At 54.8% G+C, this 22,031-nt stretch overlaps 1 protein-coding gene across 1 annotated transcript in view; it reads left to right on the top strand.

The window, feature by feature from the left end:
* LOC116833877 (uncharacterized) overlaps positions 1–22,031 on the top strand; it is a 41,301-nt gene continuing 19,270 nt past the window's right edge. Inside the window, 9 exon segments of the mRNA XM_032795650.2 lie at positions 1–760; positions 2,659–2,821; positions 3,539–3,688; positions 4,019–4,179; positions 5,095–5,271; positions 6,913–7,054; positions 7,258–7,445; positions 8,693–8,834; positions 9,548–9,717. Of these exon segments, the coding sequence (XP_032651541.2) occupies positions 581–760; positions 2,659–2,821; positions 3,539–3,688; positions 4,019–4,179; positions 5,095–5,271; positions 6,913–7,054; positions 7,258–7,445; positions 8,693–8,834; positions 9,548–9,717 (1,473 nt within the window). The 5' untranslated portion in view covers positions 1–580.

Genomic DNA, 22,031 nt, shown 5'->3' on the forward strand with positions numbered 1-22,031 from the left:
CTGAAGGAAACAGGCTGAAATTCAATCAGGACAAATGCAAAGTGCTCCACTTAGGAAGGACCAATCAGTTGCACACGCACAATGGGAATTGACTGCCTGGAAAGAGAGCTGGGGGCCCAGGGGGATGGACCACAAACTAAATATGAGTGACCAGTGTGACGCTGTTGCAGAAAACACGAACATCGTCCTGGGCTGGACCAGCAGGAGTGTTGTGAGCAAGACCCGAGCAGTGATTCTTCCGCTCTGCTCCGCGCTGATTAGCCCTCAGCTGGGGATGTTCGTGCCAAAGACCTGACAAGCGGGCACCACGCCAGGCCAAGCCACCCCCGCTAGATGCCTGGGTTCAGAGGGGGCCTGCGAAATCCCCGTTCCGCCATGTTCAGAGCGCACTTGGCGGGGGACGCCCGCTCAGCTTGACAGCAGCTGGCACAAAGCCCGAGCCCTGCCTGCCTGGTGAGTCAGTCAGCTCCGAATCTCGCCCCTTTCCCTCCCAAAGAGTCTGTCATCAGGGCACCCGAAAAGTCATTCAGTGCCAGTGCAGTCCGGAGCACCCGGTTCCCCCTGCGCCCGAGCGAGCGACATGGAGCTCACCACGGCCACACTGCTTTTGCTGCTCCTCGGCCTCTCCTGCCTGCTCGTCTGCCTCCATGGGAAGGGCCAGCAGAAGAGGGGGTGTTTGCCCCCGGGCCCGCGCCCGCTGCCCCTGCTGGGGAACCGGCTGCAGCTCGATGCCAAGGACATGGTCAAATCTCTTCGCAAGGTAGGGGCAGTTTGGGGGCTGGCGTGGGAACAGGCTGGGAATCCCTGCAGCGGGCTGGGGAATTTCTGGTTCCCTGTTGTCACTAAGGGGGGTGCAGGTCCCCGGCCCTGCTAGCAGAAGGGGGGAGAGCACAGCTAGTGAAGCCTCAGATTTAATGTAGCCAGGACCTTATCCTGCAATGTTCACGCGCTGGGCTGCCTCGCTGACTTATGTACTTGTGCTCAGCCCCATCCCCGTGCAAACACCAGCACTAGTACTGGGCACTCAAAGCCCCCACCTCCCTTAGTGTGTGTCTGCCAGTAGCCCCTGGAGAGCCCAGTCCAGACCAGGGCCCCCTTGTCTTGGGTGCTGCAGCTTCCCCTCAGGTGACACAAGGAATCAGTGAAGGGGGTAGAAGAACCCAGGCGTCCTGGCACCCAGTCCTTGTTGTTCAAACTCACCCACTCCCCTCCCGCAGCCAGGGATAGAACCCAGGAGTCCTGGCGCCCAGCCCCTCCCGGCAGCTGCTGAGGTGCAGGGTAGCTCTAATGAGGAATGTGGAGTATCCAGCTGCGCCAGGCAGAGGCTGGACTAAAGCGAAAGATTCAGCGAGGCCCATCGGGCGCAGCTCCCTGCTGATGCCCTGTTCATGCCCACGTGGACACGGCCGGCTTTGAGGGGCAGGTGGCCCAGCCTTAAACCCCAGCTGGACACACACGGGGCAAGTGAATCTATGCAAAGTCCTAACCATTAATAGCTGGGTCCACGGGAGAGCGTGGGTGCCACCCAGCTAGTGACTCGTCTCAGCGCCGTGTTGGAACCGCTCGAGTTTATACAACATCCCAGGGTAGCAACCGGCCGCCCTGCTTTTACAGATGGGGAAACTGAGGCACAGGCGCAGCAGTGACCTGCCCCAGGTCATGCAGGGAGCTTGGTGGAAGAGCCCAGAATGGAGCCCAGGAGTCCTGACGCCCAGTTACCCCCCTACTTCCCTCCATGCTAACTAGAACTGGCCAAAACTTGGAACTTCTGATTCCTGGGAAGTTTTGCTACTTTGGTTTTGTTGCAAGGGGAAATTTCCAAGAACGTTTGTTTTGGAAACGGTTTGGGTTTGGTTTGGTTTTTTCGCTGCCCGTTTGAAATCGAGAGGGGCTGTTCTGCTGAAAGCTCTGCGCCAGGACTCTCGCTGCCCAGGGGGCCCGACTCCATGGTCACTTCTTGCCTTAGCATCTCTACAACTGTGGCACCAAACCTGGACTGGGCAGCGCATGAAATGGACATGATTCAGACTGACCCCCCTGAATATCAGCAGAGAAACTGAGGCCAGCCAGGTGCCTTTCACCGCAGGGCCACGGCCAGGGCCAGCAACTCCTCTGACTGCCCCAGGCCGGGGAACCCAGGGCTGCCAGGGGCTGGGGCCAGCTGGCTTCCTGGGCTGCTCGGCTAGTGGGGCAGCGCCGGGCTCAGTAGCCTGCCAAGCTTGGGCAGTCTGGGGCCGGGGAGTCCTGCCCTGGAGCTGGGGAGTCCGTATGCTCAGCCCTGGCCTTGCTGTCTGCTAGGAAACCGGGCAGATTTCGTCAGAACCGGGTCACAGGTCGGCATTTCCCATGAACCCCTGAGCAGCTCGAGTGTTAACAGCCACTTGGTCACATTCAGTCCAGACTCCTGGGTTCTCTTCCCAGCTTCAAGTGGGGAGTGGGGTTGAGTGGCTACAGCAGAAAGCCAGGACTCCTGGGTTCTCTCTCAGCTCTGAGAGGGGAGTGGGGTTTGGTGGTTAGAGCAGGGGGTTGGGAGCCAGGACTCCTGGGTCCTCTCCCCAGCTCTGGGAGGGGAGTGGGGACTAGTGGCTGGAACAAGATGGTGTGATTGTTTGGTTTGGGGCCCCATATTCTGACTCCTGGGTCGCTCTGTGTTTGCAGCTAAGTGAGCGCTATGGGCCCATCTACACCCTCCACCTGGGCTCCTGGCGGGTGGTGGTGCTGTGCGGCTACCAGGCAGTGAAGGAGGCCCTGCTGGACTAGGCCAAGGAGTTCAGAGGGCGCGGGGATCTGCCCGTGCTCTTCCGTTTTACCCAAGGGAACGGTAAGGAATCCCCCCCCTCCACAGCCCCTTCCCGGCTTTCAGCCACTCAGCCCTTCTGCAGAGATGGGGAAGTGGGGCAGGACCCGCAGAGGGGCCGGCTGGCCTTGCGGCTTGGGCACTGGACTGGGAGCCAAGGCACTTGGGTTCTCCAGTAACCTGCTGGATGACCCTTCCCCCAACTCTGGCCAGACATTTCCCCGCTCTCTGCCTCAGTTTCCCCTCCCACCCTTTGTCTGTTTAGATTGTAAGATGCTTCCGTGGGATCTGGATTCAATTCCCCGCTCTGCCACCGACCTCCTGTGTAACTGTGGGCAGGTCACTGCTTCTTGCTGGGCCTCAGTTTGCCCACCTGTAAAATGGGGATAATCATTCATTCCCCGCAGAACACTTTAGAGCAAGAGTCAGTGTCACAGGCCATCTCCGGGGGACCTGGATTCCTAGTTTCCCTCAGTCCTGGTGTCTGTGTGTGTGTGTGTGTGTGTGTGTGTGTGAGAGAGACCAATTTAAGGGGCAGTGGGGGCTAGTGTCAGAGCAGGGGATTGGGAGCCAGGACTCCTGGGTTCTCTCCCAGCTCTGGGAGGGCAGTGGGGGCAGCCCTTGGCAGCCCATGAGCAGGGCTCGGTTATCGTCAGTCGTTCCAAGTGTGGGGCTGGCGTCGGTGGGGGGAGCTGGGCTCCCTGGTGCCCTCCCTTCACTACTCCATGCCCCCCACCCCAGGCATCACCCTGAGCAACGGGGAGAAGTGGAAAGTCCTGCGGAGATTCGCCCTGCAGACGCTGCGCAACTTCGGCATGGGCAAGCGGAGCCTGGAGGAGCAGATCCAGCAGGAGGTGCGGTGCCTGGTGCAGGAACTCGCCCAAACGCAAGGTGGGTCGCCTGGGGGCCATACGCGGCCAGGCTGCAGCCCCCAGCTGGGACGCAGCTTCCCCTGCTGCCCCCGCAGCGCCCCCTGCTGAGCCCCCCGCCCTGCTCCCTGCCCCACATCACCCACTGCTGCCCCCGCCGCTCCCTGCCCCACAGCACCCCCTAGTGCCTGGCTCGCTCAGCACTGAGAGAAGAGAGCGCCCCCTAGCACTGCACTGACACCAAGGGGAACCCCTGCCCCCTCTCCTGAGTCCCGCCCCCACAGTTTCCCAGCCCAGCAATGACCGAGTCAGACTTCCCGCCGCTTACAGCTGGTTCCCCCCACCTCGCTAGCCGCGCCCTTCGACCCCACCTTCCTCATCAGCCGGGCCGTCTCCAACGTCATCTGCTCCATCCTCTTCGGGGGCCGGTTCGAGTACCAGGACGGGAGCTTTCTCACCCTGGTCGGCCTCACCAACCAGATCTTCCAGTTGCTCAGCTCCCTGTGGGGGCAGGTAGGTGCTGCTGGGGGCCGGGGAGGAGACTGCATCTGGGGGGGGTCCCCCCTGTGATCCCTCCTGGCAGACATGGAGAGCAAGTGGTCACCATCCCCTTGTTCCCTGCCCAGCTGTCCCTTCACTCGACCAAAGCCTCTGTCCGACAGGAGGAGCGATGCACACGTCCCCGGAGCGTGTGCGCACGGGTCGTTATGGCAATGGACCCACTCCCGTGCACGGTTCGTGTGGGTAACACGCTCGCATCCTGCACGGCCCATCACGATAACGTGCTGGGCGTGGGCACAATTCGTTATGGTGGCCTGGCCTGCGCACGCCCGCACTGCCTTGGTCATTAGGGTAACGTGCATACACCGCACTGCCTCCCTGTTCATTACGGTCATGCACGTGTGGAGTTCACTATGGTAGTGCAGGCACACTGCTGCTCCGTTCACGATGGTATTGTACACACAGAGCTCACTTTGGCAATGCACATGCACTGCTGCTCTGTTTTGTTTACTAAGTTTTTGCATGCACAGAGCTCACCACGTATTGGACACCCAGAGGTCACCATGGTAATGCATGCACACTGCTACTTCGTGCATTGTGGTAATGTGCACAGAGCTCAGTTCACCACAGTAATGCACGTGCTCTGCTGCCCTGTTCATTATGGTAATGCACACAGAGAGCTCACCATAGTAATGCAAGCACAGAGCTCACGACGGTAATGCACATGCACTGCTGCTCCGTTCACGATGGTATTGCACGCATAGAGCTCACTATGGAAATGCACATGCACTGCTGCTCTGTTCACTACGTTTTTGCACGCACAGAGCTCATGATGGTATTGCACGTGCACTGCTGCCCCGTGCATTATGGTAACACATGCACCGAGCTCATACACTGCCGTGGGGTGACTCGTGTCCCTTTCCCCAGATGTACAGCATCTTCCCTGGCCCCATGTCCTGTGTGCCGGGGCCTCACAACAGGATCTCTGAGAACTTCGAGCAGCTGCGGCTCTTTGTGCTGGAGCAGGTGAAGATGCACCAGGAATCCTTTGACCCCAACTCCCCCCGTGACTTCATCGACTGCTTCCTCCTCAAGATGGAGCAGGTGAATGGGCTGTGGGTGCGGGGCGGCGCAGGGCAGGGCAGTGGGCCGACTGACTCCTTTAAAACTGACATGCATCTGGCAAAGTGGGTATTCACCCACGACAGCTCATGCTCCAATTCGCCTGTTAGTTTGTAAGGTGGCACAGGACTCTGTCGCTTTTTACAGAGCCAGACTAACATGCCGACCCCCTGAGCCTTGAAACTGTGTCTGCTTCAGCGTGTCGTAGTGACTGGAGCACTGGACCAACCTGAGGAGAGCTGGGTTCTGTTCCTGGCTTGGCTACTGGGTGACTGTCCCATGCCTCAGTTTCCCCATCTGTGCAGAGGGGCTAATGGGCCTTCCTTTGCCTGGACACTGTGAGCTCTTTGGGGCAGGGACTGTCCCTTGTCTTGGTATCACCTGGCACAAGCAGGGGCCCTGTTTTTGGTTGGAGGAGGGGATTCTGGTGCCACAGGGGTTCGTGGCCTTGTGTCCGTACAGCACCAGGTCTGGGGCTCGGGTAGTGCTACCGTAATGCACCTAGTAGCTACAACAATAAGCAGCACCTGGCGCAGAGCGGGGCAAGCCCATGGCTGGGGTTCCTTGGTGCTCCTGTAACACAGGGACTGTTGGGGGTTGGCTTAAACCTTGTTGCTATGGGCCGGGTGCATCCTGTCCCCACTCAGCCTTCCTGGCTCCAGCCCGCACGACCAGTTCCTTCCCTTTTAAAAAAGCCCCAAGAGCCTCACCCAAACCCTAGCCCCTGCCGCTGAGCTCAGCTGCCACTGCGCCTGCCGGAGCAGATTGGCTTTGTTTGGGGTTGATGTTAGAACAGGCGGGCTCATGGCCCGGCCCTGCAGAGCCGCATGCCACACAGGCCAGTGGCCCGTGACCAGCCCCGAATCGCTCCCCGCACTTGTAGGGAGGGGAGTCTCTCTGGAGACCCTCCCTGCTCCATCACCAACCATACTGGTTTCTGCCTTTGTTGCTGCTTGGAGATAATCTCCAGAACCTCTTAATCTGTTGTGGGATGCCGACCTGTAACCCAAGCTCCGGTGAATCACATTCTCACAGCCCTGCCCTCGACGCAGGCAGTGTTGCCAGAGAATTGCAGTTTCAGGCGTGCTCAGGAGCTCTTTGCAAACATTAATGGCTTATTTCACTTGACGCACCAGCCTGGGAGGCAGGACAGCTTAGAGTGGAGGAAACTGAGGCATGGGAGGGATGGGGAAGTGACTTGCCCAAGGTCACTCAGCAGGTCAGGACTAGAACCCAGGACCACCACTCGACCCTATTCCCCTCCCAGGGCTGGAGATAGACCCCAGGAGTCCTGAAGGCCAGCTTTGTGCTCTAACCACTAGCCCCCAGCCCCCGTGCTAACGAGAAGTGCACGCTGCCTCTGCTGAATATAGCAGGGGTCCTGAAAGTCCAGCTTTACTGGCCCCCCTGGCTGTTCAGAGTGACTGTCACCAGCCATGGGCTTTGAACTGGGGAGATGCGGGGCTAACAGTGTCTGGCTCGGCTCCTTGAGCTAAAGGATTAGCCCCCTCGCCCAGCAGCAGCAGCAGACCCAGGAACTGCATCCGTGGAGCCGTCACTAGGGGGAGATGGTGGAAGATACTCGAGCATTGTGGGTTCGAATTCTGGGTGATTCCCCTGCAGGAAAACCAGGACCCACTGAGCTACTTCCACACAGAGACCCTGGTGATGACCACACACAACCTGTTCTTTTCGTGCACGGAGACAGTCAGCACCACCCTGCGCTATGGCTTCCTCCTCCTCATGAAGCACCCAGAGATCCAGGGTGAGCGGCGGGGGCGAGGGAGCTGAGGTCGGGATCCATGCCACCGTCTATATTTTAAAAGGCAGGTGTAGAAATCGCCAGCCACGTCTCAGACGTCACCAGCTGCAGACCTAGCGTGTCCTTGCTGCCTGCGTGACCAGCTGGGATGTCAGGCTGCCCCACCCCACCAGAAACCACTTTCCATCCCGCTTGTTTCTCCGCAGTCAGAGTCCACGCTGAGGTCGACCAGGTGATCGGGCAGCACCGCAGCCCGTCGGTGGAGGACCGGAGCCGCATGCCCTACGCTGATGCCATGATCCATGAGGTGCAGCGCTTTAGCAACGTGTTCCCCATGGGGGTCCCGCACGCGGTGACCCGGGACACCCGCTTCAGGGGTTTCCTGCTTCCAGAGGTAACAGGATTTCCCTCCTCCCCGCGTTCGAGCAAGAAAACACGTTTCTCCCTCCTGGGCTGGAATCTCCCCTCTTGTCAGCTCCCAAAGGGTGTTTGGAAAGGGACAGACGGCTGGAACCATGGCTGGGTAGACTGGCAAATGGGTTGGATGGATGGACGGATGGGTGGTGAGCGGGTGGCCAGAGAGGGGTGGCATTGGGACGGGTAGATAGGATGGATGGTTGCAAAGGCTGAGGGACGCGTCAGTAGATGGGTAGCCGGACGACAGACGGACAGACTGATGGATGGACAGGGTGGAAGGACAGAAAATGATCCAGATGTCTAGAGGGTGGATCGTTGGATAAGTGGATAGACAGGCTGAGGAGGACGGACGGATGGCGGCACCGGTGCCAGCCAGAAGAACGAGTCCATAGATGGGCAGACAGGCAGATGTGTGGCTAGACCAGTGAGTGGGTGGAGAAGCCAGATGGATGGAGAATCCCAGACCCAGAGAGTTGGGACAATTTGTCTAAGCCCCGGCCGAGAGGCAGGATTTGGCAGCTCTAAACCAGCCAAGACAGGCTCTCTCCAGCCGTGCCTGGGCAGAGATGGATGGACGGTCAAGCTAGATAGGATGAGTGGATAGAGAGACAGAGGGATGGATTAACAGCCAGACGGACATAAAGCTGGCTGGCTAAGCAGGGGACGGATGGACGGGCAGACAGACAGACGGAGGGATAGCTGGGTGGCTAAGCAGGGGATGGATGGACGGACAGACAGAAGGACAGAGGGATAGCTGGCTGGCTAAGCAGGGGATGGATGGACAGACAGACAGAAGGACGGAGGGATAGCTGGCTGGCTAAGCAGGGGATGGATGGATGGACAGACAGACAGACGGACGGAGGGAAAGCTGGGTGGCTAAGCAGGGGATGGATGGATGGACAGATGGACGGACGGAGGGATAGCTGGCTGGCTAAGCAGGGGATGGATGGACAGGCAGACAGAAGGACGGACGGACGGAAGGAAAGCTGGGTGGCTAAGCAGGGGATGGATGGACGGACAGACAGAAGGATGGAGGGAAAGCTAGCTGGCTAAGCAGGGGATGGATGGATGGATGGACAGACGGACGGATGGAGGGATAGCTGGCTGGCTGAGCAGGGGATGGATGGACGGACGGACAGACGGACGGACGGACGGAGGGAAAGCTGGCTGGATGGAGAGGTCCTCTGGACGCACATGCTGGAGCTGTGTGTTTCCCCTGCCCAGGGCACGAACATGCTCCCGCTGCTGTTCTCTGTCCACAACGACCCCACCCAGTTCAAAGACCCGGCCACATTCGACCCGGCTCATTTCCTGGACCCGAGCGGAGGCTTCCAGAAGCATGACGCCTTCATGGCCTTCTCCACGGGTACATGTGGCCTGCCCGGGCCGGGGCCGCGGAGCGGGAGAGGGACAGGCTGAGTCTCCCCTAACATGTCTGCTCCAGCGCCGGCCTCGGAGGATGCGACTGCCTGGATCAGCCCCGACCTCAGATGGAGTAACTCAGCCTGGCTCCATGGCCTGGGGGTCACCACAAGGAGGGATCTGGCCCCTCTATGTCGCTGTGGGGCAGAAATGACCTCCGGAGAGTCCAGGGGCCTCCCCAGTGGAAGGCGGCCAGCCCCAGACCTAGGCCCAGCCTCTGAGCCAAGGCAGAGCACCGGGAAGGCCGCAGGGGGCCTCCTGGGGGTGAAGCGTGGGTGGGGCCATGCCAGGCTGTTTGGGGAGGCACAGCCTCCCCCAGCTTAGGATACCCACTGCCCATGGTGCTGGGGCTGTTCTCTGCCCCCTGGGACCCATAGGGGGCGGACTGGGGCTGTGGCCGGAGCGCACTGTGCTGTGGCTATTCTCTGCCCCCTCAGGGCCCAGAAAGGGGACGGAGCATGAGTTAGAGCAGCCCCAAGGCTGCTGTACCTGACACTGGGGGCCGGTCCCCAGAGTACAGGGAACATGAAAGGGTCTTAAAGGGCACTGGAGCCCCAAGTGCAGGGAGAGGGAAACCGAGACTTGGGGCGCGATGGATCCTGAAACGCCTCTGACCCCCACGCACGGCCTGGACGTCACTGTGTTCCTTTCCCCCAGGGAAGAGGATCTGCCTGGGCGAGGGCTTGGCTCGCATGGAGCTCTTCCTCTTCTTCACTGCCATCCTGCAGCGCTTCACCCTCATGCCCCTCGTCCGCCCGGACGACATTGACATCTCGCCTCTGATGAGTGGCCTGGAGACCGTGCCACGCCACTACGAGTTCCAGGCCGTCCCTCGCTGAGCGAGCCGCTGCCCATCCCGCCTCCGCTCCCCTTTCACAGCCTCGTGTCCTGCAGCCTTTGCATGTCTGAGATGAGTTTTCAGGCCTCATCGCTTGCAGTGTCTAATCAGCACAACTGCAGTGTTCCTGCTCTCGAGATTTTACCGCACTGCCTGGCGGGCTTCTCTCTTTTTAAAGTCCGGACCTCCAGATTCGTGAGCTTAGTTCAAGTTTTCATTACAATCAACTACAAATAAAAATTGTCCAGCTCTGGGGGTGGTAGAGAAAAGTTTAGAAACTTGACTCGAGTAAAGAAACCAGAAGCAAATAAAATGAACTCAAATCTCAACCAATCCCGTGATTTTTTTGAGTCCTGATCTGTTGAACGCTCGGGGCTGGCCGGGTTGCTGCTGTTAACGGGACTGGGCACTGGTGGGGCAGAGCTGGGAAAGCTGCCACCAGTTCTGTTGTTTGCACTTTGAGCGCAGAGAAAAGCTGCAACAACCATCGGAGTGTTGGAAAATTGCCTTGCTGAGTGAGGCTTATGTATCTCGGTCTGTTTAGTTCATTGGGATCTCGCCCGCAGCTTCTCAATACATTCCCCAGGCCTAACGGGCCCATTAAGCTAGAGCAGAGAGGCAGAACCAATTCCTGGAAGTTAAAGCCAGACAAATTCCCATTAGAAATAAGGCAGAAATTTAGGGCACAAACTCCCTGGGGAAGTGGTGGATTCTCCTTCATTGACAACTTTTAAATCAAGAGGGGATGTTTTTCTGAACGATCTGCTCCAGGAATTATTGTGGGGCTGTTCTCTGACCAAATCACTTCATTAGACACAACTTAGTGGGCTCTGTAAAGGTCAAATTAACTGATTGTAATAGTCATTATTGGCCTTAAAATCTCTGAATCCCAGTTTTCCTGGGACAATCCCATTTGCCACAGGAGGTCCCGGGAATTTCTTTCAGGCCACCTGAAAAGTCCAAGTTTTCCAATTCGTCCATTCCCAAGGTTTAGCCTTTTTAATAACTACAGAAAACTCCTCTTGCTGCATGGGGAAGATTTGCGTATGGCTTTACTGGAAACAGAGGAGCATTCAGGGTAACGACCAGTGTTTGGGGTGAAGGCAGAATCCTACCGCATCTCTTAGAGGAGCATTTGGTGGGTGTTTCTGGCTAGGTCTGAAATCCTCGGGGGCTTTCTCATGCTTTGTAGTGCATGACCCAGGAGGGCAGCAGACCTATCCGGTCTCTTTCACCACGAGACACCACAGCCAGAAGGAAGGTGGCGAAAACGAACATTTCTCCTGCTCTGGTTGCTCTCAAAAGGGCAGAATTTGGCCCAGTTTAGCTACCGCAAAGCCAGGCTGTTTATTTTTCCTCACCAGGCCTCCTGTAGGAGAAGGTTTAAATTCCTCCCACCCTGCCAACCAGCCCACGGGTAAGCTGATGAAAGGGGCTGTGTCTTTAACACCTTCCCTCCTGCTGTGAACTCATCTCAGGAGTGCTGAGGTTGCTGAAAGACCGTTTTGGGGATGATGGGCATTTTCAGCTCCCACTGAGAGAGCTGGGGCCATGGCAGATCAGACGCCTGGCAGAGAAAATCATGTGTTCATTTAAGGGCCAACTCGAGACCCCTTCAAGGGCCTGGATTTTCATAGGGTGGACGCGCCGCACTTTCCAAAAAGTCTCTTTAAAGTGTCTCAGGGGTTGATGCTTTGTTAGTTACTCTGAAAAACGTAGACTTCAGAGGTTAAGAGGCCCAGGGCCAGATCCCTGGGGGGTGTGAATCAGCGTGACCCCTGACTCTGGTTCACAGCCGCTCAGTGTCGGCCGTGCTCGGGGGATTCACAGGGAGGCGAGCGCTGTCTGAACTCCCCAGTCGCGTGAGCCATGGGACTCTGGCAGCTCTGCTTGTGTTTTGGTTTGGCTTTTTTTAAGCGTCTTTCTAGTCTTCATGGTGGCAGAGAAAATGTGACGTACGAAACCGGAAGCCAAAATATATTCTATACCCGATGCTCCTAATTTCTGTTAAGCCGACCCTGCCGTTTGTTTGGTTGGTTTTGTGGAACCAGCGTCATGCTGTTTGAACCCTTTGAGTTCAGCACGACAGGAAAAAAATTGAGTGGCAGGTGGGGCACAGTGCCCAGGAGCTAACTGAGCCTGCCCTCAACTCCGCCTCGTCTCCTGGACTCTAGTGTTTTAAGCGCAGTGGAGTCCAACTGGGTTGGCTTCTCAGTGTTCGCACGCTATGAATGTCCAATAATAATCAACAGACTGAGCGTTCGTATAGTGCATTTGATCAGTCGCTTTCAACACACTTTACAATGAAGGGCAATAGCATCGTCCCTCTTTAACAGATGGGGAAGCTGAGGCAAAGAAGTGGGGGAGAGAAGCAACTGCCCGTGGTCACCCAGGAAGCCAGAGGAAGAATCCCACATCAATGCTTTATCCACTAGGAAACACTGCCGCCCATAACAAAACATACTCCATGCGTAGGATATAAATAATTAGCTCCGCTATTGCCAAGAGACAAGTAACCTAGGCTTTGTTACGCTGTTGCGTGACCCCAGTACTACAGCCAAAATGCCGATGTACACCCAACCCTTTTCAAATATTACCCAACGGCTTGGCTGGCTCCCTGTTAAAACCACTTGAGACTGTTTGCCTCTTTCGCACCTTTGCCCTGCTGGCTGGCTCATGTGGGCTGTGGGTGAACATTATGTGAGCTGGGGGCTGTGTTCCTAGTTCAATAAAACCAGTTTTATAAAGCCAGTGTTACCAGCTTTGCCCATTATCTTGGGACATGCTCATTTATTCGGGTTACTTTTCTGGGACAGCGGATTCTGTAATTCTATCAATGTGCTGCTTGTCTCACGTGTGTGTTCATATGGAGCAAACTTCTCCCTTCTACAAGTCCCCTTCCAATGGAGTGATCCTGCAGGACCTAGGGTCCCTAGGGCTGGGTTTCTCCAGCCCAAGAACCAGATGAACCCACACCCACGCACACATTCATTAACAGAGCAAGTCTGAGCGGACCGGGTCAATCAGCACTGTCAAGCTGACCCCTTATATGTCCCTGGACTCACTGGGCTGGATGAAGCAGCACTTTCAAGCTGACTCTCCTTATATGCCCCTGGGCTCCATGGACTGGGTCGAGCAGCACTTTCAAGCTGTTACCCTCATGTGTCCCAGATTCAGCACGTCCCTATCCCCACCTTCGCAACATAATTGTACTGGCAGTAACCTGCTTGATGAGCAAACCCCACAGGATTCTGGGCACTGCAGGGATCTTTAGCTTAGGTAAAAGAAGCGTTGCTGCCGAGTGAATGGGGGAAGCTAAAAGCACAAAAGAGTAAGGTTCAGCCAGAGAGAGAGAAGCAACCAGCTTAACCATACAAGTTATTTATTGAATACCGGTGATAACTGCACAAGGCGGCTAAACCAACATAACATACATTTTAAAGGTCAATACCTAAGGTAGAAAGGAAACATGAAAAGAGAGAGAGAGACAGAGAGGGGGATCTCACCACTCCCTGAAGCTTGGACAGGTCAGGGTTCCCAGATGATGCTGGTAGCTGAGGGTCCTGAGGGCAGGAGGCAGGCAGAGTCCCCAGCACGATCAGTCAGGAGAGTGTGGAGTCCTAGTGGAGCTGATGCAGAGTTTGGATCTGAGCATCAGAACCCTAACTGGAGGGTGAGTAGGGACTTTTGTAGAGAAAATACAATTGTTCCAGGGAGAACAATAGATTTGTTTATAGGTAAAGCTGATAACTCAAGGGTTTTCTTTAGCCTAGACAAAAGGAGCTGATCACTCTTGGCTATGGGTGGTGTTTTCTTCCAGGGAGCTCACAATGCAACTAGGCGGCTTCACTATTTGGATATCAATTAAGGATTCATTACTAGAGTTGGTCTGATAATTGCTGAGCTGGGTATGTGCCGAGCTAGGTTCATTAGCATCTGGAGCAGAGATTCCCATGATGCAGTGCTTCCCTGCTTTTTCTAGTCCCAGAATTCAGTGTGGTTCTTGGCTCTCCATTCTGTATGCAGATTGAGATGTCTTCCTGTCCCATCTTTCATGCAGATGAGGCTAGGGGAGTTGTCTCTGCTCTCCATTCTGTATGATAATGGGGATGTTTTAATCTTGTCACCCTTGTCAGGAGGGGTCTCGGTGTGTCTCCCAACACCCTTCACTGCTCTCTGCAAGTTCTTTTCTCTAATGAGTTTTGGTTTAAGTAGAGGCTGGGGGGTGGAGGGGAGAGTCTTTCATGAGTCAGGCTGGATACTGCACCCTTGTTCCCCAAGAACACAGAGGTTTCTGGTATTACCAGCTAGTGTTTATCCTTCCCCTGGGCTGCAGAATTGCAGGCTCATTGATTTAAGCGGGGGGAAGATGGGTCACCATGGGGGTAAATATAACCGATTGGCTTATGCAAGGTGGTAGATTGAATCATGCACCTCCTAGTGATGCCCGTGTTTTAAAAACTAGGATTCATTCACTGTATAATTAACCTGGCTGATTAATGAAGATGTGCTATGGGATGCGAAGCCAGAGGATGTTACTGAGTCAGCTTGGCTAATATTTGTGAATCACAATAGCAGATGAAGGACATCTTTTTTTAGACTCATTGTAAAGTTAACCTGTGGAACTCTCAGCCACAGGATACGGTTGAGGGAAACAGGTGACATTACTGGACGCTGTACTCTTCTAGACCATTGCTAGAATAGTAATAATAACCTAGTTCTTTTCATCCATAGCTCTCAACATCTTTTACAAGGGAGGCTGGGATCAGTATCGCCATTGTCCAGATGGGGAAACTGAGTCACGGAACAGTGAAATGATTTGTCCCAGCCAGCAGAGCTAGGACTAAAATCCATGGCTGTAGAATAACATTGTACTTTTTATAAAGGAAGGCTAATGACAGATGTTCTTATTGCCAGGACAGTCTAACTCTGCTATTAAAACCAAATCTGGCCGACCTCCTGGCCTCATTAACGTCTGGTGGGGCTGAAGCTGGGATTGACGTGCCCAGGCTGCGTGGGGCAAATTGGGCAGGATGCAATTTTCTCCTCAACAAATATTTTTGAGAGTTTGAAATCCCCCCACTCAAATCAGGATGAAAAGTCGAAATCTCAAACAAATCTTTGTAAACTGAACCCCACTCCCCAGACACACTGACTTTTGTGTGTTCTTTTGGGCTGATCAAACCCGTTTAATCATTTCAAAACACTTTTTGTTTTTTGGGTCTAATCTGCTTCAATTTGGAAAGGAAAATAGGAAACCAGGCTGGTTCCCATAGAAAATGTCAAACCGTTTAACCAAGCTCAAAATCCCCCACCCTCAACCCTGACACTTTTATTTGAGTCAGGAAATCCATCAAACCCGACCGTGCCTTACCAATTGTTTGGATCAATCGGCATTTTTCAACAGAGGGAAAAAAAAACCAATTTGTCAAAAAAGTCCTACCCAGCTCGCTCACTGGCGCCTTGGCCAGAAGCCCAAAGCCCTGGAGAGGTCAGCGTCCCACCGCACACCCAGGGGGTGCCAGGGTGGGCAGAGATGGCCCCATAGGACTCCCTTCTTGTGTGGGGCTTGTCAATGTGTCTTCTCCCATCCCCTGGTGTAGGGGCTGCACACAGCCTTACAGCTATTCACCGTTTCCCCAAGAGCTGGTGGGCGGCAGAACATGAGTTAGAACCTGGACTGGCAGAAACTTTTCCTTCTCAACATAGGGTGCATCATGGGAAATGTAGTCCTCCTGGGGAGACTGGCCTATGGAGGAGATGGGGGCCCACAAGCCACCTGAACTACAACTCCCATGAGGCACTCCTGACTCCCCTCCTCCCCCAAATCACACTTTTCTGTGGGAAAATTTTGATGACACATTTCATACCCTCCCCTCCCCTCTCCTTGTCAAATTTTCACCAGGGGAGTGGGGAAAAAAGTCTATCTCTAGTTAGAGCAGCCCCGAGGCTGCTCTGAGATACATGGGGTCCAGAACACAAGCCCTGCCAATGGTTTGAAAAGCTCTGTGTGACATCCCAGGTGACTACTAGACCCATGTCTGCTTTGAAAAGGCTGCTGGGCCTCACTGCAGATGCTCGGGGCGCTTGTGTTGCTCCCGGATGAGCGGACAAATCTCAGCCTGGGAGTCCAGCGCAGTTGGACTCACTGGGCAGAGCTCACAAGCAGGACCCCGGGGGGGGGGGGGCTGGCATGGAAGGGGGATCCCCCAAGGGAAGGTTTCAGAGTTGGAGATGGGGCGTGGCTAGTGAGAAGGGGTGTGGTTGGAGAAGGAGGTGTGGCCAATGAAAAGGGATGTGGTTGGAGAAGGGGCATGGTTAGTGAGAAGAGGCATGGCTGGTGAAAGGGGCATGGCCAATGAAAAGGGATGTGGTTGGAGAAGGGGCCCTAGTGAGAAGGGGTGTGGTTGAGGAAGGGGCGTGGTTAGTGAAAAGGGGCATGGCTGGTGAAGGGGGCGTGGTCATTTCAAAGGGATGAGGTTGGAGAAGGGGTGTGGCTAGGGAGAAGGGGTGTGGTTGGGGGAAGGGGTGTGCTGGGGTGCCCTCCCAGTCTGTTTTCTCAGCCCCTGCAGCCATCCTTCCCCAGCGCAGGTCAGCGCAGCCCCCGGGCTCCCGTGTGGGGAGGCCCCACCTACCTTGGGCAGCGTGTAGCCGCGGAACTGAATGTCCTGGGTGACAGTGTGGGGCACTCCCATGGGGACGATGTCTGCGAAGTGCTGGATCTCGTGGATGACAGCATCCGGCTCCGGTTCTCCATGCAGGGGCTGCAGTGGGGGCCCATCACCCGGTCAATCTCCTCATGCAGCTTCTCTGGAGGGAAAGGGGCAGGGTCAGGCCGGGGCAGAGGTGGCACCTGCCATAAAACCTCCAGGGCCAGGAGCCTCACTGGTGTCGATCCACATCACGTCGTTGCAGCCTGCAGAGATGCTGGCAAGGGACCCGGGCCTCCCCTGGGCGCCAGCTCAGATCCGACCCCATTGACTCCCATGGAGCTAGGACTGGGGACATTGAACCAGCAACTCTCTTTGGGTGAGTTACACACGTGAGCCCCTCCTGCCCCCATCTCCCCCCCACCTATGTTGAGATACTCCCGGCATCTGGGAATTCTTCATCCCTCTGCCTCGAGGCTACCTTCTATCTCAGGGTGTTGGAGTAAGATGCAGAGCCTGTATCTCAAGGTGGAGCTGACAGTCTCCATCCCAGCGAAGAACAGGTTCACGGTGGTTTTAGACACCGTCTCATCATTAAAGTGTGTATTGAGGTTGTTCTTTTCCTGTGGAGGAAGGATGCGAGAACATTTAGTGTGTGGGTGTGCGTGTGTGTGTGTGTGAGAGACACCACCACATACTAGGATTCTCTCTGGGGGGATGTGACCCCATTGGGGGAGATTTCCTACAGTTAAGTGAAACTTTTCAGCTGCAACTTTTATTCGGCAAACAGGCCACACTGAAGCACCCAGCCACTTTGCATCGATTTCGCCATGTTGGGCATTAAAAGAACATTGGAGGGGGAAAGTCGCAACATTTCCTTCGTTTTGGTTTGAAACGACTTTGTTTCAACATGTTCTTTAATTTTAGGAAGGAAAAAACGTGTAAAGTGTTTGACGGTCAAAATCAAAATGAAAGGAAAACGTTCCCGATTTTTCGATTTGGCAGGAAGTTTCAATTCTTTTCCTCCTGATTTCTTTCAAAATTGCCAAGAAACAGAAAAATCTGTTTTTCACCCAGCTCTGTGTGAGGCTCCTAAGCGAAGTGGAGCTGGGTGTGGGCCTGGAGCTCTGGGTTCTGGCGTGCGGTTGGCTTAGCAGGAGGAGTTGTCCCTCTGCATCACAGCTCAGCTGCTCAGCGGAGCTGTTGACTGGATCACTTGTACAATCGAGGGCCTCTTGAGTAGAGATGGACAATCCCCACCTTCCACCCCTGGCAAATAGTCGCCTTTTCAGAGCACCAGAACTGTTTGCAAATTTAGGTTGAATCCAGCAAATAAGATTTTTTTTCCAGGAAACGTTGAAACAGTTCGTTTCAGCTATTTCAGAATGGCTCACTTCGATTTTTCATTTCAAAATAGAGTTTCATTGAAAAAAAAGAAAAGGCAAAGACACCTGAAAATATCCTGAAACGACATGAAAAAATAGTAATAAAAATGTCTTTGGATTGAATGAAACATTCAGTTTGCCCCGAAACTATTTTTTATTGTTTCAGCAAGAACAATTTTTAAAAAATCCAGTTTTGGTTTAAGCCAAACCAATGTCTTTTTCTCGGTTCAGGCCCTGAACCAACCGTCAGCTCTGCTCTTCATGGCTTGTGCTTGTGAAAGATTAACTGGTGTTCTCTTGCAAGTATTTTGCGACCACAGTGACTTGTCAGATTCCAACTCGGAGAATTCTGTGCAGCCTGCTGCCTTCCCCCGTGTGCATGGAGATTGTCTCTCTCCTCACCCCCCGACCCCCAATCCCTTTTTAAATCCACCAATTCTTTCAAATGAAGTGGAAAAGGACCAGCAAACCCCATCCCGTTTTTAATTCCTCCCCCAGCCCATCCAAAAAATAGTGAGGGGTTCATAATTCAGGTCCTCCTGTGACTCCACTAAATTAGAAACGTAGAACTAGAAGGAACAATTAAGAACATAAGTTCCCTGCTATCAAATTCACCCACCTCTGCTTCAAATCTAACCCATGTGAAATCCTAGAATATCAGGGCTGGAAGGGACCTCAGGAGGTATATAGTCCAACCCCCTGCTCAGAGCAGGACCAACCCCCAGACAGATTTTTGCCCCTGGGGATGATGCGTCCTGACACCCTCTTTTGGCTGATCCAGCGAGAGGGTAACAGCTTACTACTGCTGCCAAGGAATGGGATTGTCCCGGAGCTCAAGGGGTGGAATTCTGGGCTTTGGGGCCAGGTTGAAGGTGTGTGACCAGCAGTCGGTAGCTTTCCGTGGGCAGCACCCTTTTTGCTATTCTTCGGGCTGTGGCCAGCTTGGGGGGCTCTCCTGCGGGCCAGGACGGGCTACCTGCTGGATTTTGATGAGGAAGCAATCAATGAAATCCCATGAGTTGTTGGGATAAAGGATCTCTTTATGCATCTTCAGCTGCTCGCCGACGAAAGCAGCCAGCTTCAGGCAGTTCTTGTAGATTTGCCTGTGGGGCCCGGGGGCGTGTCTCATGATCTTGGGGAACGTGAACAGCAACTGGAAAGAAGCTGGGGGGTGGGGACAGAACTGTTAGTGGCTCTGTTCTCCCGGGACACAGCCAGGGGCCGTGTTCCCCTCTGGGACAGCAGCGGTGCGTAGATCTCAGACCGGCCCTCGGCTTGAGGACTCATGGTCATGGCTGTTCTGGCCAAGTCTTGATCAAGGGTTTCTGGGCAGACTGGGTTGGAGTCCCTGGCTGGAGAAGCAGAGTAGGGGTAGCGTGGTCGTGCGACTGTGCTATGGGGCATTCATGAGACTGGAATCCTGTGTCCAGTCTGGGGCCGGCCCTGCAAACAGGATGTTGAGAAATTGGAGAGGGGGCCAGTGAGGAAGACGACTCGCTGTCTGGAAAACCTGCCTCGCAGCAAGAGGAAGTGCCATGTCTGTTTAGCTTCTCCAAGAGAAGGCGACTGCAGCATGGTCCGTACTTACCTCTGAGGGAGGAGATTTCGGACAGCGGAGGGATCGCTAATCTAGCAGACAAAGGCTGAGTGAGATCTAAAGGCTGGAGGCTGAAGGCAGAGAATTCAGAGAGGAAATAAAGAGCAAACATTTAATTGTGAGGGTGATTAGCCCTGGGGATGGGCTGGTGTCCCTGTCATGTGGAGTCTTTAGGGCAACCCTGAAAGACATGAGGTAGCTTACCCATCAGATATGGGCTGGATGCAGGAATTGTCAAGTGAGGCTCTCAGGGCTGTGCAGTGGTCTGGGAGAGGAGCTCCCCCTGCCCCTGTTCCGAATCCTCTCTCACTTGCCCCAAGGTGGAGATTATGAGTTTCCAGTTGCTGTTGATCAAGTTGAGCAGGGTGAGGAACTTCTCGTTGGTGTATTCAAAGTGCTCCCCGAAGACCAGGGTGCAGCTGCGCCGGAAGAAGGTGGGGTCACAGAGTTTGCCTAGAGGACAGAGCGAAGGCCTGCTGTTAACCCCAGGCCTTGTGGCCTCAGCTGTCTCCAGGGATCTCAAAACACCATAAATTAATTTAGCCGCACTTTTCCCTGGCAAGCAGGGGTTCCCACTGCCTGTCAGATGGGGAAACTGAGGCACAGAGCAGGGCACTGACCCAGCCCAAGTCACAGAATCAGTGGAATGGAATCCAGTGTTCCTGACTCTCAGCTCGACCCAGTAGATGACAAGCTGTACCCAGATGCAGAACCCAGGAGTCCTAGGCCCCTCCTCCTGCTCTAACCACGAGACCCCATGCCCCTCCCAGAGCCGGGGTAGAACCCAGGCATCCTGGCTCCCCCCCGCCAAAGAACCTAATTGGGTTTGTGCAGACTGGGGGCAGAGCCCCAGTGTTTAGATCAGGACGCAATGTTTGGGTCCCGGATCTCTGGGTTTCCTGGTCACTGCCCCTCCCCTGCCCGGCTCATCCGTGAACGGAACCGAACCTTCTGTTTTCCGGAACTCGGACACCAGGTACTGGGCCTCCTCCTTGCTCCGCTCCTCCATGCTCTTCTTCCCCACGCCCAAGTTCTTGAAAGTGGTGATGGCAAATCAGCGCAGCTGCCGCCACCGCTCCCCAGTGCCGTAGACGATCCCTGGGAAAGGAAATTCAATGCTGATCGTTGCAGAAGCAACACGCAGTGGACAACATAATCCCAGCTCTCCATACACAGAGATTGGGTCTCAATGGGCTGTTACCATGCAAGAGAGAGATCTTGGAGTCACTGTGGATAGTTCTCTGCAAACATCCTCAGGAGCCTCAATGTGCAGCGGCGTCAAAAAAGGAAACAGAACGTTGGGAATCATTAGGAAAGGAAGAGATAATAGGACAGAAAATATCATGTTGCCTTTATATAAATCCATGGGACGTCCGCAGCTTAAATACTGCGTGCAGATGTGGTCACCCCAACGCCAAAAAGGTCTGTTGGAATTGGAAAAGGTTCAGAGAAGGGCAGCAGAAATGCTTAGGGGTTTGGAATGGCTGCCATACAAGGAGCGATTAATCAGACTGGGACTGTTCAGCTTGGAAAAGAGGCGACTAAGGGGGGATATTGCAGAGCTCTATAAAATCATGACGGGTGTAGAGAAAGTGAATAGGGACGTGTTATTTACCCCTTCACTTAACAAGAACCTGGGGTGAAATAATTAATAATAATCAGGTTTTAAACAAACAAAAGGAAGGACTTCTCCACCCAACACGGACAACCTGTGGAACTCCTCGCCAGGGGATGGTCTGAAGTATAACTGAGTTAACAAAAAGAACTAGATCAGTTCCTGGAGGACAGGCCCATCAACGGCTATTAGGCAGGGACACAACCCCATGTTCTGAGTGGCCCTAAACCTCTGACTGCCAGAAGCTAGGAGTGGACGACAGGGAATGGGTCACTCGGTAACTGCCCTGTTCTGTTCATTCCCTCTGAAGCAGCTGGCACCGGCGGCTGTCAAAGGATACTGGACTAGACAGATCATTGGTCTGACCTAGCCTGGCCATCCTTATGCACAACACACTAGACACTACTGCTTTCCGTGACCCGGGGATAGAACCCAGGTGTCCTGAGTCCCAGCTCCAACTCACTGGACACCACTCCCCTTCCTGACCTCGGTAGAGAACCCAGGTGTCCTGGCTCCCTGCCTCCCCCGCTCTAACCACTAACAAGCGAGGTCTCTCCGAGGAAGGGGAAATGGACGGGGAATCGACCATGATCGCTGCCCTGGGGTTTCACACCCATCTGTGGTACGATTCCAGATCCTGCAACAGAGCCAGGGGCCAGGAGACTGAGCCGTGTGTGCGTCCGTCCATGCCTCACCATTCCCGTGACTCCACATCTGCACTGCCGGGAAGTCTCCCCTGCCGCTGAACTCCTCGGCCTTATCAATCAGGGCTTCTTTCAGCACCTTGTACCCAGAGAGCACCCCGCAGGGCCGGGAGCCCAGGTGAAAGGTGTAGATTGGGCCATAGGTTTCGCTGAGCTTGACAGAGTAAAGGAAGGCCACTGTTAACCCCCGGCTGCAAGGATCAGTGCTCAGGGCGCGCGGATGGGAGTCAGGACATCTGGATTCTTGCCTTAACTCTGCCACTTACGTGCTGTCTGACCTTCTACTAGTCATTCCCTTTCTGTTTCTCTTCCTAACCTTTGTCTGATCCGCCTGCAAGCTCTCTGGGAGCAG

Source organism: Chelonoidis abingdonii, chromosome 11 (assembly GCF_003597395.2).
Source record: "Chelonoidis abingdonii isolate Lonesome George chromosome 11, CheloAbing_2.0, whole genome shotgun sequence".
Lineage (NCBI taxonomy): Eukaryota > Metazoa > Chordata > Testudines > Testudinidae > Chelonoidis > Chelonoidis abingdonii.